Below are 18,698 nucleotides of genomic sequence, written 5' to 3'. Positions count from 1 at the left end.
AAAGAGACCGAAAAGTCCTCCTACTACAAAGCAATGCTTGGTGTATTTTGTCTTCTTAAAACAGAAGGACATTTGCAATAATTCAGCTATAAGTGAACATTTGTGGTTACCCACACTGCACCACTACTGAATATGAAAATTATATCTTTTCGCCACTGTAAGCCAGGCATGCATCCAGAACCACTTTTATAGCAAGCCAATAGCTTTAAAATTACAGAGCCACATCAACTCCACATGTAGACCGCCTGTTTCGGACTTTTGGTCCTCCTCAGTGCAGGGATTGATATGGCTGTATGGGATAGGGCTTGGACCAGTACAACAGAGTAACCAAGGAGGGGTGACCCAAACCACTAGGAATGTATAGGGGGATAAGAGACCGAAAAGCCCTCCTACTAAAAAGCAATGCTTGGTGTGATTTGTCTTCTTAAAACAGAAGGAAACTTGCAATAATTCAGCTATAAGTGAGCATTTGTGGTTACCCACAATGCACCACTACTGAATATGAAAATTATCTCTTTTTCGCCCCTGTAAGCCAGGCGAGCAGATATAAAAAAAACAATGTCCACTGAGTTTAATCAGGATATTTTATTGATACACCAAGTTGAAACAAGAACGGGCAAAAATGAGACATCCAAAATTATTAGTCCCGCTGGCCATTAATAGTCAACAGTGTACTTTTTCTGAACTACAACTGACAATAGTATTTTTTTTTTTTTTTTACTAGATTGGCACAGGTCTTCTGAGGAATTTTGGCTCACTCATTTGGGTCAACGTGGATTAGCTCAAAAGCACCAGCCGGTGAGACCTACACTGCTCACAGATGACCGGAATTGCCTGTCATCTGTGACTTGCTTGTGCATGGCTGCAACACTACAGTATCATCCAGGCTGCACAGAAACGTGGACAGAGAAGCACTCTATCAGTACTGTACATGCATTAACTGGTGAGACCTATGCTTCCTGTGCAAGCAGTGATTATTGCAAATCCTGCATATTGAGCATTGTGCCTTTTAATATAGCTTAGATCCTGTCTGTGCGTGCGTGCGTGCGTGCGTGCGTGCTTGCTTCTTGAAGCACTGAAAAGCAAAAAATGGCTCCCAAATATTGACAATTAATATGCAATACTATAGTATACTTTATGTGCTTGGGTATGACCATTTCTGATACAGTAAACTACTTTGCCCGGTCCCTTGGAGTTTACTATAAAGGTATTATTATTTAGTATTCATATAGCGCCAACATCTTCCGCAGCGCTGTACAAAGCATATGGTCTTGTCACTTAACCGTTCCTCAGAGAGGCTCACAATCTTATCCCTAGTCTAGGGCCAATTTGGGAGGAAGCTTAAATTAATTTATCTGTATGTTTTGAGGATGTGAGCGGAAACCAGAGTGCGTGGAGGAAACCCACGCAAACACAAAGAGAACATACAAACTCCATGCAGATAGTGTCCTGGCTGGGATTAGAACCGGTGACCCAGCACTGCAAGGCGAGTATGCTATCCACCACCATACTGCCCAAAGAATTCTACTAAATTTTTTTTTTTATCTAGTATTAATATAGCGCCAACATCTTCCCGCAGCGCTGTACAGAGTATATAGTCTTGTCACTCAAAGGGGCTCACAAACCAATAGTCCAGGGCCAATTTTAGGAGGAAGCCAATTAACTTATCTGTATGTTTTTGGGATGTGGGAGGAAACCAGATAACCTGGAGGAAACCCATACATAACACAAAGGCAAGAGTGCTATCCACTACGCACCGTGCTGCCCCATAACAGTGGTGAAACTACTTCTAGAAAACAAAGGCTCTCCCGCTGAAACTCCCCTGCCTTTCCTCTGGATACACAACGACCTGGATAAATGAGAGCCTTGGCAGACAATGCCTGAGTCTTCTTTAAAGAGTATTCAACTCGAGAGCCCATAAAAGAGCTCTTGATGTTGTCTCACTTGGTAATTAAATGCCCAGAAATGGAGAAGCAAATGGAATAAATTTGCCACTTCCTTTATTATGAGAGCGTTAAACACACACCTGCTTAGGAAGCGTTACATGCTCCTAAATAAAACGTTAATAGTCACACTGCTGCAAAGCGGAGAGGCTGACACTTTTACGCTGATGAGTTTTAGTGTGAGAGCCGAGCTAAGCACTAATTAGCTTCATCCCTTTCAATGATACAACTCCAAACGCACTGAAAAATAATATTTGTCTGGGAGATAATAATGTGTTATAAATCCAGCGCCTCTCGATGTCTCCTCTGCCTCCTCCGTAGCAGAAAGTAACTGACTTAGCTCCCTAGGCAGAGGACATTTGCTAGAAACTGGTAAAGGCATGGTATTGTACACCCTCGCCTGATGTATACCCATGACTCGTATACACATGAGGTGTGTACCCATGAGATACACTATGCCAGTGACAAGCTTTGTGCCCACAAACCAACCTGTAATTGACTTTCACTCTGCTGTCTTTCCAGATACCACAAGATATCAGTTATGTCACAGGAGACTGTTGAAGATAGTTGTAATGTTACAAGAGACTATTCATCTCGGGTAATGTCAGAGAAGATGTCTGCAGTGTTACAGTAGACTGCTGAAGATGATTGTAACGTTACTAGAGACCGATAATCTCAAGCAATGCCATAGAAGATTGCTTCAATGTTACAGGAGACTGCTAAAGATGGTTGTAATGTTACTAGAGACTGTTAATCTCCAGTAATGTTATAGAAAATTGCTTCAATATTACAGGAGACTGCTGAAGATGGATGTAAAGTTACTAGAGACTGATTATGTCCAGTAACTTCATAGAAGATTGCTTCATGTTACAGGAGACTGATGAAGATAACTGTAATGTTACAAAAGACTGTTAATCTCCAGTAATGTTATAGAAAATTGCTTCAATATTACAGGAGACTGCTGAAGATGGATGTAATGTTACTAGAGACTGATTATTTCCAGTCATGTCATAGATGATTGCTGCAATGTTACAGGAGACTGCTGAAGATGACTGGCATTAGCCTGGCAGATCTCCTAGTTTCTTTCAGCCACTATATCCCAATCTAATGTCGTAGCTCTGAGCTCGGCCCACGTCTTCACCTATAGACAAACCCCCACTTGAACAGGACACTGAATAAGTCTCTTGACTTCGCGTACCCCCCGGTCTTAACGTGCAAGATATAGCGGCTGAGGCCGACAAAAGGGTTAAGAAGGCAGGGGTTTATCAAAGAAGTGCCCAAAGTTGTTACTTGCATGGGGCCCTATTTTATCTTAATCTGTCTCTGGGAACCAGTCATAGAATTTGTCCAACACAGACATATCTAATTTGCTAAAGAAAGTGGAGTTACTCTTTATAGTGTACCTGAAATGTGCTCCCACAATAAAATATACATACCTGGGGCTTCGTCCAGCCCCCTCCGGCCTGATCACTCCCTCGCCATCCTCTTCTACCTCTCCTTTCGCCCCCAACTAGCCCAGGAAAATCCTCCAGTCGCCGCATGTGCAGTCCGGCTAGACGTGCTCCCGTCTCGCTCCTGTCGCCGAGTGTTCTGCGACTGCGCAGTAGTACTGCACTGGCGTGGAACGCACCCGGCAACGTGAACGTGGCGGTTCCGCAGTTGGCCTCAGACTGGAGGACATTCCGTGGGCCAATTGCAGGCGAACAGAGAGGGAGAAGAGGGTGCCATGGGAGCGAGGCTGGAGGGGGCTGGGGGAAGTTCCAGGTATGTATATTTTATTGCTAATCCTCCATCTCAGGTTCCCTTTAAACATTCCAGATTCTTTAGGCCATGTAAAACAATGGAAACTTAGACATGATATCGTAGGAAGAAATAATTCCACCAAACTTTTGACCTACAAGAGAAAAAAAAAAGAAAGAAAGAAAAAAAAAACCGCTTGGCTTACCGAAGTCTTTCTTAGCTAATGAAGGCCGATGTAATTATGAAGGCAATTTGCATTTTGAAGCCTTTGCATAATACAATGTTCAGTCTCCCAGCAGCTGCCTCGGTTCCTAACTCATAATACGGTAGATCTCTCTGCAAATTTTTCGGCTTCTAATAATAAGTGTCCTATTTTTGGCGGAGCAATAATGGTGACGTAATGGAGCTCCAGAGGGGCTTTTAGGGTAAACACTCTCCGGCTGTGCGGTCTGCAATCCGATAAGTCATTAAGATAATAAATTCTGTGAAAATCGCTTTCCTATGATCGCTACAACCAGTTGTTGGCTTGTTAGTGTATCTTCCGCCAATTAATGATATTTCGTGCAAGATTAAAGGGAGATGATAATGTTTTTGGCAGACCGACACATATACAGATGATGATCTCCACTGCAACAGTTTGAACGTTAAAAGCTGAAATTAGCTCAGTAAGCGCCTTCAAAATCACTTGAAATTTGAGTCAGATGAGGATTGGATGTCAGTTCCGGAAGAGAAACATTCAGTTTTGTGGGCGGGACCCTTATACAGAGCAGAAGTCATTCAATGCAGTGAGTGGGAGGAGCTGAGACCTAGGTCATTGTACAGAAAGCTGCTCTTCATATACAGTAAAACCCCCGTTATCCAGAACTCAAGTTAACCAAAAGACTCAAGAAACAAAATCATAGCCTTGGCAAGAAGCATAAATGTACTTTTACCCTTCTTTATTCAGTAATAAACCCCATTACATCAAGTTGAGTCTGTACTTTGTGTTAATAGGTTTTTAATTACTGTAGTTCAACATTAATACAGAGTTTATGGTAAGTATGCAGTGTGTGTATAGTACAGTGTCTTAGCTAGGCCCATCTCTAACTCTCAAGCAACCAGAAACAACACTTCACCAGCATCAGCCAATCCCGTTGGTGCTGGATATTGGGGGTTTTACTGTATATGGTTACTCCCCACAAGAGGTACATGAGGACTGGGTACAAGGATACCCGAGGTGACATGTGACATGATGATAGACATGTGTATGTACAGTGCCAAACACACAACTAACTATGCTGTGTTCCTTTTTTTCTTTCTCTGCCTGAAAGAGTTAAATACCAGGTATGTAAGTGGCTAAGTCCTGACTCAGACAGGAAGTGACTACAGTGTGACCCCCACTGATAAGAGTTTCCAACTATACAACACTTTCCTGGCAGAAAAATGGCTTCTGAGAGCAGGAAAGATAAAAAAAAAAAAGGTCAATGTTTCATACATTTTAGCTCTGGCATACTTCAATGAATGTGCCATTGAGCATAAACAATAAAACAGTTAAAACTTAAAAAAGTAGATTTAAACATAAAATAAAACTGTGGAATATCTTAAAAAGTCATTTTTAGGAGAAGGAAGATGGACACAATCGTTTATTTCATTAGTTTATTTTTTCACCTTGGGTGTCCTTTAAATAAAAGCCTGGCCATCTTTTAATGAAAGCCTGCGACATTTCCTACACAACACTTACTTTATATACTCTACTAAAGGTCTACAAATTTAAATCATAGGAGAAGACTTTACATAGGTCTTTCAGTGCTGTAAAACGCAGGTTCTACTCTGTGACAATTTGCAATACTAAACCCCTTCCCTGCCCCCAGTACAATCGCCCAATAGTGTGTCTTCCTGTCAGTGCTGCTGGTGCCCCAAACATCTAACACCATCAATGCGGACAGACAGGGCCAGTTGTACACTTTTGTTACCTGAGACAAACTTGTGAGGATTTGGGTTGAAAAAAGACATACGTACATCGAGTATAACCAGAACTCGATGGACGTAGAACAGCCCCTGCACTGCCTGCTGCTATGTTCCTGAATGTTGCCCAAAACTATGAAAAAAGGTCCCGGGTGGAGGAACACAGCGATTGAGCACCAAAGCGGCACCCCTAGCCATGGCAATAGTGCTGCGAGCACCTGCAGCCACTGGTTTGCAGAAAAGTAACATGACCCTTGTCATGTACACTCACCTAAAGGATTATTAGGAACACCATACTAATACGGCGTTTGACCCCCTTTCGCCTTCAGAACTGCCTTAATTCTACGTGGCATTGATTCAACAAGGTGCTGAAAGCATTCTTTAGAAATGTTGGCCCATATTGATAGGATAGCATCTTGCAGTTGATGGAGATTTGTGGGATGCACATCCAGGGCACGAAGATCTGAGTGAGGGTTGAGATCTGGTGACTGTGGGGGCCATTTTAGTACAGTGACCTCATTGTCATGTTCAAGAAACAAATTGGAAATTATTCGAGCTTTGTGACATGGTGCATTATCCTGCTGGAAGTAGCCATCAGAGGATGGGTACATGGTGGTCATGAAGGGATGGACATGGTCAGAAACAATGCTCAGGTAGCCCATGGCATTTAAACGATGCCCAATAGGCACTAAGGGGCCTAAAGTGTGCCAAGAAAACATCCCCCACACCATTACACCACCACCACCACCACCAGCCTGCACAGTGGTAACAAGGCATGATGTATCCATGTTCTCATTCTGTTTATGCCAAATTCTGACTATCGAGACTCATCAGACCAGGCAACATTTTTCCAGTCTTCAATTTTCCAATTTTGGTGAGCTTGTGCAAATTGTAGGCTCCTTTTCCCATTTGTAGTGGAGACCCAGTGGGGTCTTCTGCTGTTGTAGCCCATCAAGGTTGTGCGTGTTGTGCCTTCACAAATGCTTTGCTGCATACCTTGGTTGTAAGGAGTGGTTATTTCAGTCAACGTTGCTCTTCTGTCAGCTTAAATCAGTCGGCCCATTCTCCTCTGACCTCTTGCATCAACAAGGCATTTTCGCCTACAGCACTGCAGTATACTGGATGTTTTTCCCTTTTCACACCATTCTTTGTAAACCCTAGAAATCGTTGGGCATGAAAATCCCAGTAACTGAGCAGATTGTGAAATACTCAGACTGGCCTGTCTGGCACCAACAACCATGCCACGCTCAAAATTGCTTAAATTGCCTTTCTATCCCATTCTGCCATTCAGTGTGGAGTTCAGGAGATTGTCTTGACCAGGACCACACCCCTAAAGGCATTGAAGCAACTTCCATGTGATTGGTTGATTAGATAACTGCATTAATGAGAAATTGAACAAGTGTTCTTAATAATGTGTATAATAGTGTATAATAATATAAAATACTCCCATCTCGGTCCAGTGTCATGACCAGGCAACAAATGACTGCTTGTACTGGGGTCAATAAGGCTAGGTTTCCATTGCTGCGATTCCGGGCCGATTCCCTGCCCACGAATTCGGATGGATTTTAGCAGCCTATAGAAGTCTATGGCCTTGATTCATCATTGTCTTTGTGATAGTGTTTTCCAGTTCGTTAAATTACCGAATTCGAAGTTTATCGATTTCTAGTTGTATTCATCAAGGTTTTTCCGCATTCGGTGTGAATTCGATAACCATACGGTAACATGCCAATATTTCCATTTTACAGCGGTAATTTAACACAAGGCCATAAGATTCCTGTGGAATTGTGGGTAAAAAGGCAGTCCTATGAACACCACATAGCAACATTCCGAATAGGGCGTAACACCTGGACCAGGATTCTGGAAGTGGTTTGGGACACTCCCACAATTTCGCCACATCCGGCTTGATAGGAGCTTTTTCTGAAAAAATGTAGTGCAGCTAGCAATTTAGTTAACCCTGGCACTGCCTGTGTTTTCTTACAAGATGATTCAAGAGAAATGCAGATGTCCTGGTATAGCAAATAAATCCACTCTTGCACAGGACAGAAGGAAAACAAGTTTAGTCTGCCTAATTCCCCCTCATCTGTGACTAATCACGACTGTAATTTGAACCCTCAGCTGTGTCACCTGGCTGCCTCGGCAGAGCAGTTAATTTGTAAACAAAGGATGTCTGCTTCCATGAAAGCAGGAAGTAGACACACTGCAGATTTATTGCAGGATTTGCATCAGCTGTAACAAAGAAATGTTTTTTCTTTAAAGGTTATTATGCTCTTGCTTATCTTTCAGAGCAGAGAGGGGGTTCTGCGTTTAGATCCGCTTTAAATGGTAAAATAGGTTAACCACCACATTTTCTTTCCCCCGTTCTCCTGGTGTTGCTATATACTTCCTCGTGTAATAAATGATATCTTCTTGCGGTGTGGATCCTGTGTGTACCTTTCATGACCTACACAAATGAGAGCGGTTATCAGGGCCCCCGGGGGTCCTCGTGGCCATAGGGCTCGGCACAGCACTGCGCGCAGCACACACACGCACTATAGAATTTCCATTCTCTCCGAAAGCGCTAGGATCGTCCACATAATGTGACCTTCTAAAAAGTCAACACTTCAAGCCGTGCCTTGTATAACGGGCTGAATTACTAATTGCTGTAATTTTACCTCCTAATCAAATCTCCAGCGTTCATAGCCAGGGGAATTTTATTCCATTCTGGCCAAAGTTAAATAGACTCGTTTTGGCGTTTCAGTATTCTTCCCCCCCCCCCCCCTCCTCACTACCGCCTCCTACGCATTTCACGCTGTGGTATTCTGCAGCCAGGGAGAAAAAAAATTGTTAAAAGTAATTTCATCATATTAATTATACATTGCCCCTCACATACGAAAGGACAGACAGGGGGTCATTAGCAGCTTTCTCTCTCATTCAGCGAAGGCTTACTCCCTCTTTTTGTTAAAATGTGCAAGCCTTTCTGTAAGATGGCGGGAGACATGGGAGCTGGAAGCGTTCGCAGTTGAAGCTTCGGCTTCATCAGCGATCATAATATTGTAACGAGGTATTTGTGGGAGGTCAGAGGAAAATCACACAGAAGGGACAGAAGGGCTCCGAGATGAAATTATAACTGCAATGTAGATAGAACGACCCAGCAATTGTATGAGAATGTATGATGCTAGCGTGCTGTGCCAAATTGCCAGGAAGTGAGGGCTACAGTCACTAAAGAGGGCTAGTGAGGGATGACCATTTTCTATCTCCAAGAATAACAAAGTTGCCGCTTATTACGGGTATAGCCCAAATCCTGGACTTTCAGATGACCCCATATAACTGCTGCCATAACCTTACACACAAGGGGCTTGATTCACTAACCGACGCTAAGTGTTTGCGCCGGTGTGAAAAGCCCCTTTTTGCCGCTAGTGCACACAAAGCTACTTTGCGTGCAGCCCCGCTCACTGCGTGCGTAGCGCGGGTGCACCTATATTAGTGTGGGGTGCGACGATAACGTTGCACCCGCTGCCTCTTAAACGTCGCATCTGATGCAAAGATAACGGCGCATTGGGTGCCCCTGAAACTGTGCATTAATACGCCGCTTCAGGGGCACCGATGCGCCGTTATCGCCGCATCAGATGCGACGTTTAAGAGCCAGCGGGTGCAACGTTATCATCGCATCGTGCACTAATATAGGCACACCCGCGCCACGCACGCAGTGAGCGGGACTTAGACTGATGTGTGGGCACAAACTACTTAGTGCCGTAGTTTGCGTCCACTAAGTGATAGGGCACACTAACCGGCTTAGCGCCAGTTAGCGAATCAAGCCCAATGATGTCTCCTCCTCTACAAGCACCTACTCACATTCATGTACAATGGTAAACAGATTTTTTGGGGGGAGGGGGCTTTCCACACTTCATTGGAGGCCATTTTGTAGAGTCAACAAATGTGATTCTTTATTTTACCCAATATAGAACAACCAATGTCTGTTCTTTAAAGAGTAACTGTCAGGCTGCAGAAGCTAATTTAAACCTCTATTCTCCTGTGTTAGGGCTGGTGCACACCAAAACCCGCTAGCAGATCCGCAAAATGCTAGCAGATTTTTAAACGCTTTTTTTTATTTTTATGAGGCGTTTTGCTAGCGTTTTGCGGATTGCTGCTGCGGTTTTCAGTATAGTAGATTTCATATATTGTTACAGTAAAGCTGTTACTGAACAGCTTCTGTAACAAAAACGCCTGCAAAACCGCTCTGAACAGGCGTTTTCCAGAGCGGTTTGCGTTTTTCCTATACTTAACATTGAGGCAGAAACGCATCCGCAATCCAAAAAATGCCTCACCCAGGCATTTTTCGTTTCTGCAAAACGCCTGCCGCTCTGGTGTGCACCACCCCATTGAGATACATTGACCAAGCAGATCCGCAGCCGCAAGCGGATCTGAAAACGCCCAAAAAGCCGCTCGGTGTGCACCAGCCCTAAAACAGTTTAGAAGGAAGCCAAAAAGCCATTAGTGAAGATAAAAATCTCAGTTACCTTTGATGTGTGCTTATCAGAAAAGCTGTTAGACCTAAGAGGACGCAAGCCGCATACTATACTGCAAAGCATTCTGGGGCCCTCCCCTCGGCTGCTAATGAGACGTTACAGCAGCTTGTAATCAGTCCAGCGCGTAGCACTGATAAATCTCCGGGCCGAGTACACTGCAGGAGTCAGCTATTGTTCCTAGCCACATGGCTCATTAATATTCACTGCACACTGTGTTATTCAGTACGAGCTTTTCTGTGATCAGGAAGCAGGCAGGACATGACGACACATTTGACAGAAAAACATGGAACTTGCCATGAGCTGTCAGGAGCATCAATCTCTGCATATACTATATAAAAATTCTGTGAAGTACAAACGTGGACAGTGAAATGCATATGTAATGTAAGTACAGCCAATCTTTAGCTACTGATATATGTGTTTATTTTCTCTGAGACCTTATACCTAACAGCTCCTCTTTAAAACAACACTTCAACAGTACTGTCTACTAGAAATGGTCAATGGAATGGTAACATTTCCAATCTGCATGCAAATTACATGCAGTTTGGAATTCAGCCAATGAGATGCACCTGCTGCTGATATTGATTGGCCAAAATCAAAGCCAAATACTATTTGCATTAAACTTGCATGCAAGCTGGAATTATTTGTATTTAATGATGCACACGGGCCCAGTATAAAGCTCAGTGGATTACTCACAGCTGGCAGTGGTCTCCTTTGATGCCCTTGGTGGTGCAGTGGCATTTGCCGGTTTGCATCTCGCAGATACTGGCGTGTCCATTACATTCACAGGCTGCAAATGAGAGGAAGAAAAGAGTGAGACACAGGGCAGGAAATTGTTTGTTTTAACCAAAACAAACTTTATTGAGCATAATTATCAACAACAATGAAATATTCACAGCCATACCAGTCAAAGGGATAAAGTGAATACAGGGCTGACGCTTCCATAGAGGCAAAGGGGGCATTGCCCCAGGTCCCCAGAGCCTGTAGCGGCCCCCAAGGTGTCTCCCCCCCTTCCCCACTCTCCAGCTATGGTGACCCTATTCATGCCTGTAGGGAATCAGGAAGAGAAGAAGTCCAGAGCATAGAGCACAGTGCTGCCTCCTGTGTCCTGTATGGATTAGATAAGACTCTACTGTGTGCACACAGTATTTGTAGGGTAAAAAAAGAAGGGAAATAATGGGGACCCTGACAATGCTTTTGGGGACATGATAGACCCCTAATAACATGGTGTGACAGGGGGTGGGGCCTAGTAGCCATCTTGGTTGCCCCGAGGGTGGAGAGTTTGCTGTGAAGGTGGGGCTGTGCTTTTGCCCTGGGGCCTCACTGTAGCTAGAACCAGCCCTGAGTGAATATACATACAATGACAGGGTAATGTTAGGTATTACCAAGTATAGTTCACCAAAGTGGTGATACAAAATTGGCCAGGGCAGGAGATGTTTAATAAATACAAGTTCAACATAAGTAAGGTGGAGGTCCGGCTGTTCTGGAGTGGTGGTCCTCAAAGTTCTAAAGACCTCGGAACATCGTACACTTTACCCGCAGACAGTGGCCCTGATTCAATTCACTTTTTCACCTAAGTTTTCTCCCAAGAGATCATTTTTCATATTGTCTTTAAAATAACTTTTCAGCACTCTGCAAGTGAAAAAGTACTAAAACAGCAGGTGGAAAAGTACTATAAAAATTATTCTGAGTATTTTCTTGCTTGCTGGTGGCTTTAAAGGGAACCAGAGAGGATGCAATATACCTACCTGGGGCTTCCTCCAGCCCCATACGCACGGATCGCTCCCACGCCGCCGTCCTCCGCTGCCTGGATCCGCCACCACCGGGTCCCGTCATTGCCGCGAGTCGGCAAGTCGGCCGGAGGACGCGGCCAATTCTCCGCATCACAGGGTGCTCTCCCCATACAGATACGCATGTGGCTGCTTACTGCGCAGCCGCATGCATACATGTATGGAGGGAGCCCCTGTGATGCGGACAATTGGCCGCGTCCGCCGGAAGTGACGGGCCCGGTACCGGCGGATCCAGGAAGTTGAGGACGGCGGCGTGGGAGCGATTCAGGCTTATGGGGCTGGAAGAAGCCCCAGGTATGTATAAAATCTTTTTCTTTTTTCACCCCCCCCCCCCCCCCCCTGGATCAAGCCCAGTATGTCTATAGCAGTGATGGCTAACCTTGGCACTCCAGCTGTGGTGGAACTACAAGTCCCATAAGGCATTGCAATACTCTGACAGCTCTAAGCATAACTCGGGGAGGCAGAGACATGATGGGATTTGTAGTTTTTGTTTGTAGTGCCAAGGTTAGCCATCACTGGTCTATACTCTGCTCACAGATACCAATCCAAACACACCTTTTTACCTCTACAAACTTTTTGGGATGATACAGGGACATCGTGCAGTGGTAAAAATCTGTGCAAGAGATCCACCCTGACCCTTTCTTGCACACCATCTCCAGATATGCACTCCAAAGGGGGAAATTCACCAGTAAAGACAGATTTGGTTACAACATCACACCAATCATTTCATTATCACTACTTTTGACGTGCAATGGTGAGATAAACGTGTATGCCCAATTCTACCTAGAACTAGATACATTTCAATAGTTCAAGATGTCTGTATGGAAGCTGTACATATGTTATTTATCTGAGGCAGTGAGAGTTTAAATTATAATTTTTAACGTTTTGGGGGACTTTCACACTACACACGCATCACAGTGCAGTGGTAGTTAAGTCGCACTGCACTGTAGAAGTAAGATGCGGCACATGCAGTAAAGCTTACAGTACATTGAAAGTATGCTTCACCGCCACTGTAAACCCGATGTGCATGTTCCATAGAAATATAACTGAGTTGCATTGTGATGAGATTATATTGTTGTTTGCGATGGAACACAATGGAGGTACACATCTGCAGAGAAAAGTAGCAGATGAGAGGTAGGAGGAGCCAGTGTAGATATTTGCAGAAAGGAGTAGATGAGCAGCAGCAGGAATGGCTAGTGTAGAGATTTGCAGAGAGAAGCAGCAGATGAGGAGCAGCAAGAATGGCTAGTGTATAGCTTTGCAGAAAGAAGCAGCAGATGAGGAGCATCAGGAATGGCTAGTGTAGAGACTTGCAGAGAGAAGCAGCAGATGAGGAGCATCAGGAATGGCTAGTTTATAGATTTGCAGAGAGAAGCAGCAGATGAGGAGCATCAGGAATGGCTAGTGTAGAGACTTGCAGAGAGAAGCTGCAGATGAGGAGCATCAGGAATGGCTAGTGTAGAGATTTGCAGAGAGAAGCAGCAGATGAGGAGCAGCAGGAATGACTAGTGTAGAGATTTGCAGAGAGAAGCAGCAGATGAGGAGCATCAGGAATGGCTAGTGTAGAGAGTTGCAGAGAGGAGCAGCAGGAATGGCTAGTGTAGAGATTTGCAGAAAGCAGCAGCAGATGAGGAGTAGCAGGAATGACTAGTGTAGAGATTTGCAGAGAGAAGCAGCAGATGAGGAGCAGCATGAATAACTAGTGTAGAGATTTGCAGAGAGAAGCAGCAGATGAGGAGCAGTAGGAATGACAAGTGTAGAGATTTGCAGAGAGAAGCAGCAGATGAGGAGCATCAGGAATGACTAGTGTAGAGATTTGCAGAGAGAGGCAGCAGATGAGGAGCAGTAGGAATGACTAGTGTAGAGATTTGCATAGAGAAGCAGCAGATGAGGAGCAGTAGGAATGACTAGTGTAGAGATCTGCAGAGAGAAGCAGCAGATGAGGAGCAGCAGGAATGACTAGTGTAGTGATTTGCAGAGAGAAGCAGCAGGATTGGCTAGTGTAGAGATTTGCAGAGAAAAGCAACAGATGAGGAGCAGCAGGAATGGCTAGTGTAGAGATTTGCAGAAAAGAGCAGATGTGGGAGGAGCCACAGATTTAAAGAAAGAAAAAGCAGACAAGGAGGGGGGGGGGGAAGGATTGAGAATGTTAGCTGAGGTATTAATAATAGGCTGTGGAGGTGACAATTAAGGTGCCCAAACGACTCTCCAAAAAAGAAAAAATTGGAGACACAAATTGGAACCAGGGCAGTGGAGTCTGAGTCGTGGAGTCGGGGAAATTTTGAGTGCCTGGAGTCGGAGTCGGGGAAAAATGCACCGACTCCGACTGAATTTAAACTGTAATTAACCACTTCAGCCCTCAGTCGTTTTCACTTTATGCATCCGAGCAATGTTCACCTCCCATTCATTAGCCTATAACTTTATCACTACTTATCACAATGAACTTCATCTTGTTTTTTACGCCACCAATTAGGCTTTCTTTGGGTGGTACATGTTGCTAAGAGCTACCTTACTGTAAATGCATTTTAACAGTAAGAAAAAAAAACGAAAAAAAATTCATTATTTCTCAGTTTTCGGTCATTATAGTTTTAAAATAATACATGCCTCCATAATTAAAACCCACGTATTGTATTTGCCCATTTGTCCCGGTTATTACACCATTTAAATTATGTCCCTATCACAATCTATGGTGACAATATTTTATTTAGAAATAAAAGTGCATTTTTTCTATTTTGCATCCATCACTATTTACAAGCTTATAATAAAAAAAAAAAAATAGAAATATTTCATCTTTACATAGATATTTATAAAAAGTTTAGACCCTTAGGTAAATATGTATGTGTTTTTTTTGTTGTATTTTTTTTTTATTATTATTATTAAACATTTTATTTGGGCATTTTTGGGAGGGTGGGATGTAAATAGTAATTTTTTTAATGTAAATATATGTTTTTTTTTTAATGCAGATGTAGTTTTACTTTTTGGCCACAAGATGGCAACATAAGGTTTGTTTACATGACGTCACTCTAAGTGCAACATGTACGCTTAGAGGGACGTAGGGGGCAGAAAAAGCAAGGCTTCCGAGAGAAGCTGTTGCTTTTTCTGCGAGGAAGAGGAATCAGTGATCGGGCACCATGGCCCGATTCATTGATTCCTGGGCTAACGATCCGAGGCCAGGAGCGCGTGGACATGCGCGATTGGCCGCGGGAGCACGCATGGCCTCCTGGACGTAGAGAAATTGGTTAAAATAGAAAATATGATAAAATGTTCTATTTCTCAGATAATAGTCATAATAAATAATTTATACATACAGTAATAGCAGTGCTTAGTCCACAAAAATGAACTAAACCAATAAAAATTAGTTACTTGTGCTGCTTCAATAAAGCAGTCCCCATATTTTTAAAGTAAAAAGTTCTGGGGTAGTGAGCCCCTCAAGGTGCGATCTGGCCACCCGACAATCACTCGGCTGCTCCCATGTTAATCACTAGAGGAATATGTAAAAAAGAGAGGAGCGCTCTGAGATTTCCAGCAATGATAGATCAATTAACACTAGGAAAGGTCTCACCTAGTATTAGTGTGGCCGGTACAGCGTACTCAGCCGCGATTCGCATGCGTCCCTCTTAGGCAGCCGGGGACCGGGCTCTTCGTGGCAGCAAGGCAGAGACAGGGCGGAGGCGATGTCACCAGCTCCAGACCTCCTTGCGATGGTAGCGAGGACGTCTGTTCAAACACACGCTGGAAGGCGTGGTGAGCAGCGTCCAATTGTCCGTGAATGGTGAAAATAGAGGCAGGGGAATAGACTGGCCACAGTGTTACAATATGGCACAAAATACATATGGGACTATAAAATAAAGGTTTATTAAAATGACAACGCGTTTCCCGGAGGAACATCCTCCGCTTTCTCAAGTCTTGAGAAAGCGGAGGATGTTCCTCCGGGAAACGCGTTGTCATTTTAATAAACCTTTATTTTATAGTCCCATATGTATTTTGTGCCATATTGTAACACTGTACACTTGCTGCCACGAAGAGCCCGGTCCCCAGCTGCCTAAGAGGGACGCATGCGAATCGCGGCTGAGTACGCTGTACCGGCCACACTAATACTAGGTGAGACCTTTCCTAGTGTTAATTGATCTATCATTGCTGGAAATCTCAGAGCGCTCCTCTCTTTTTTCCATATTTTTAAAGTCAGATATACAAATCTGATTGTGACTGTACAGTATATACGATGTGTACACAGGAATCTCTAATATATACTAAATAACAGCTAAGTATAAAGCCTGATGTGTAGCCGTGTCACTAATAGACATGGTCAATGAAATGGAAATAATTCTGCGTTGATGGCGGAGGAGGACAGCGAGGGACTGATTAGACTGGAGGGGCTGGAGGAAGCCCCAGGTATGTATAAAACTTTAATTTCATCTGTCCCAGGTTTACTTTGTTACACAGTAGTACTATACTCTACATATGCACTCTCCACAGAGCTGCAGGCAATCCAATGAGAATGTTGTGCACACTGAACACAGAGGTGTTCTCTATCACCCATAACCCTGGTTCAGATTGTGCATGAAGAATGTGTAATAGAGGAAGAATCCCCTCATTCTCCTGCAGAGTACATGCACATCACTCTTACATGTACCCACAGTTACCTTGCCTAGGGCCTGATAGATGTTCTTTGTTCCAGCCTGTACCTTTTACAAGTACTCTTACCAAGGATTAGTTTTAGTCTATGACTAAAGGGAATAAATATGGCAGTCTCCATATCCTTCTCACTTCAGCTGTCTTTTAAAATTCCTAAGCGTTGGCAGTTAAGAGACAAATTTCATGTTACATACTTTCAATCAACAAGATTGTAATATGCAAATTAGAGGAGTCGGAGTCGAGGAGTCGGTGGAATCCTAAACTGAGGAGTCGGTGGATTTTTGTACCGACTCCACAGCCCTGATTGGAACTTCTCTTTCCTCCTCTAAAATGCTCTTTTGCCTCATTCCAGTGCTAGGGAAACAGCGATGAAAACACACACACACACACACACAACTGCATGGCAAGTTCTGTACAGAGACTGTAGGAAGAGACGTTACGCATAAATATCTTCACGTTTTCCTCATTAACGAGATGTTAACATACGAGAGATCATGATGGCCAATTGCTGTCAAGATTTCTCACAAATCTGGCTAATTCGCAGCACATAAGTCATAATATGACCTCACACGTCTCAACACGTTAATATATAATAATGCACTCAGTCTACATTTTATTTCAAGCTGCAAAAACAACATTGAGCTTGCCATACAAGATAAAAGGACCATTCCAGTGGGAAACGACTGCTGCAAACACGATAGTATTTGTGAAGGTGAGGTCATCACAGTAGACAGGCTCTGATTGGCTTAGAATTCTTTTAGCCCTAAACGAGCTAACCTGAAATGGTGCAAATAAAGCCCCCGCCCCCCATTTTATTTGTACATTTGGCTAAAGTTTATTTTTAACTTCTTATGCATGAAAATGTTTCGTAAAAGAAAAAATTGACTCCCCCCGGCCCCATGGGAAGACCAGTTAATTTATTTCTTTTTCCCTTTTTCTTAATCTTTGTTTGATTGGTGTAACTAAATGAAACTTGCTCCAGACATGAAAGCCCATAGTCCTCTGGAGCATATGAAGAGTCTACACTTGAACTGTTTTTTATTATTGTTATTGTTTGATTTGCCGTGTTAATGTTATTTTCTAATTGATGTCATTTGAATGATAACTTCTGTACATGGCATTTGTTACTATGTGTTACTCCCAGGGCCGGTTCTAGACTTTTTGCTGCCTGAGGCAAAGTTGTAAGGATGAGGCCTCCCCTCCCCCCCTTTACCGGATTTGGAATGAGAGCACCGCACCCGACAATTTACTCTGCTTCATTTAATGTTATCACATGACATGCTGCAGCTCAACACAATAGCACACTGGCTGGCTGTGACAAACAAACCGCTCACCCTCAGCCAGTCCATTCCTCCTCGGTCAGGACATCAGTGCCACCTCCTCCCTTCTGCTGTGCAAGTCAAATGAAGCACTGCTGCTCTCCTGCCTCCCCCCTCCTCACTCACTGTCAGACTCCTCACACAGCACAACAAGCTGCTTTTCCCCAATGATGACTTCTTCACTTCGCTCGTTCTCCTCTCACTTCTTCTTCTACTCTGACTGCATGCTGTAACACACTACAAAAATGCTGCCCCTGTAATCTCTGCTCCTGATGCTAAGGTTTAACCTGCTTCATTAAAGAGCCGGCCCTGGTTACGCCTTTAAAAAAAAATCTTTTGAAAAAATAAACAAAACACAATTTTATTCATAATGTTATTTTGATTACGGTTCCTCTTTAAATAAAATGTATCGTGTTAGCCCACAGTGGGACTATGGCTGAATAATATACTGGTTAAGGGCACCGCCTTTGACATGGGAGAACAGGTCAAGTCAAGACTAAAGGTGGCCATACACTTATAGATTTGCAGCAGATTCGACCATCAGATTTCTGTCAGATGCCTGTCAAATCGAATCTGAAAGGAATCTATCTGAGGTGTGCCACACGCTAGGAACAGATTTCCTATAGATTTCAGAATGAAATCTAATGGAAATCAATCTAAATGCATTATTGGACCATTAGATCCAATGCAACTCTATGGACCATCGATCTGCCCTAAACAAGCATGCAGATCAGGTGCTCTGACTGAAGTCAGACTGGATTAGCTGCATGCTTGTTTCAGGTCTGTGATTCAGCCACTACTGCAGCCAAAGAGATCAGAACAACT

At 43.6% G+C, this 18,698-nt stretch overlaps 1 protein-coding gene across 2 annotated transcripts in view; it reads right to left on the bottom strand.

Moving 5' to 3' along the window:
- ATRNL1 (attractin like 1) overlaps positions 1-18,698 on the bottom strand; it is a 903,042-nt gene that overhangs the window by 448,871 nt on the left and 435,473 nt on the right. For both annotated transcript variants that reach the window (XM_068257926.1, XM_068257927.1), the window contains exon 20: positions 10,826-10,919. In XM_068257926.1, the coding sequence (XP_068114027.1) occupies positions 10,826-10,919 (94 nt within the window). The remainder of the gene's footprint in view (positions 1-10,825; positions 10,920-18,698) is intronic.

The sequence above is a fragment of the Hyperolius riggenbachi genome, chromosome 10 (assembly GCF_040937935.1).
Source record: "Hyperolius riggenbachi isolate aHypRig1 chromosome 10, aHypRig1.pri, whole genome shotgun sequence".
Taxonomy (NCBI): Eukaryota; Metazoa; Chordata; class Amphibia; order Anura; family Hyperoliidae; genus Hyperolius; species Hyperolius riggenbachi.
This window is presented reverse-complemented; position numbering and strand designations above follow the sequence as displayed.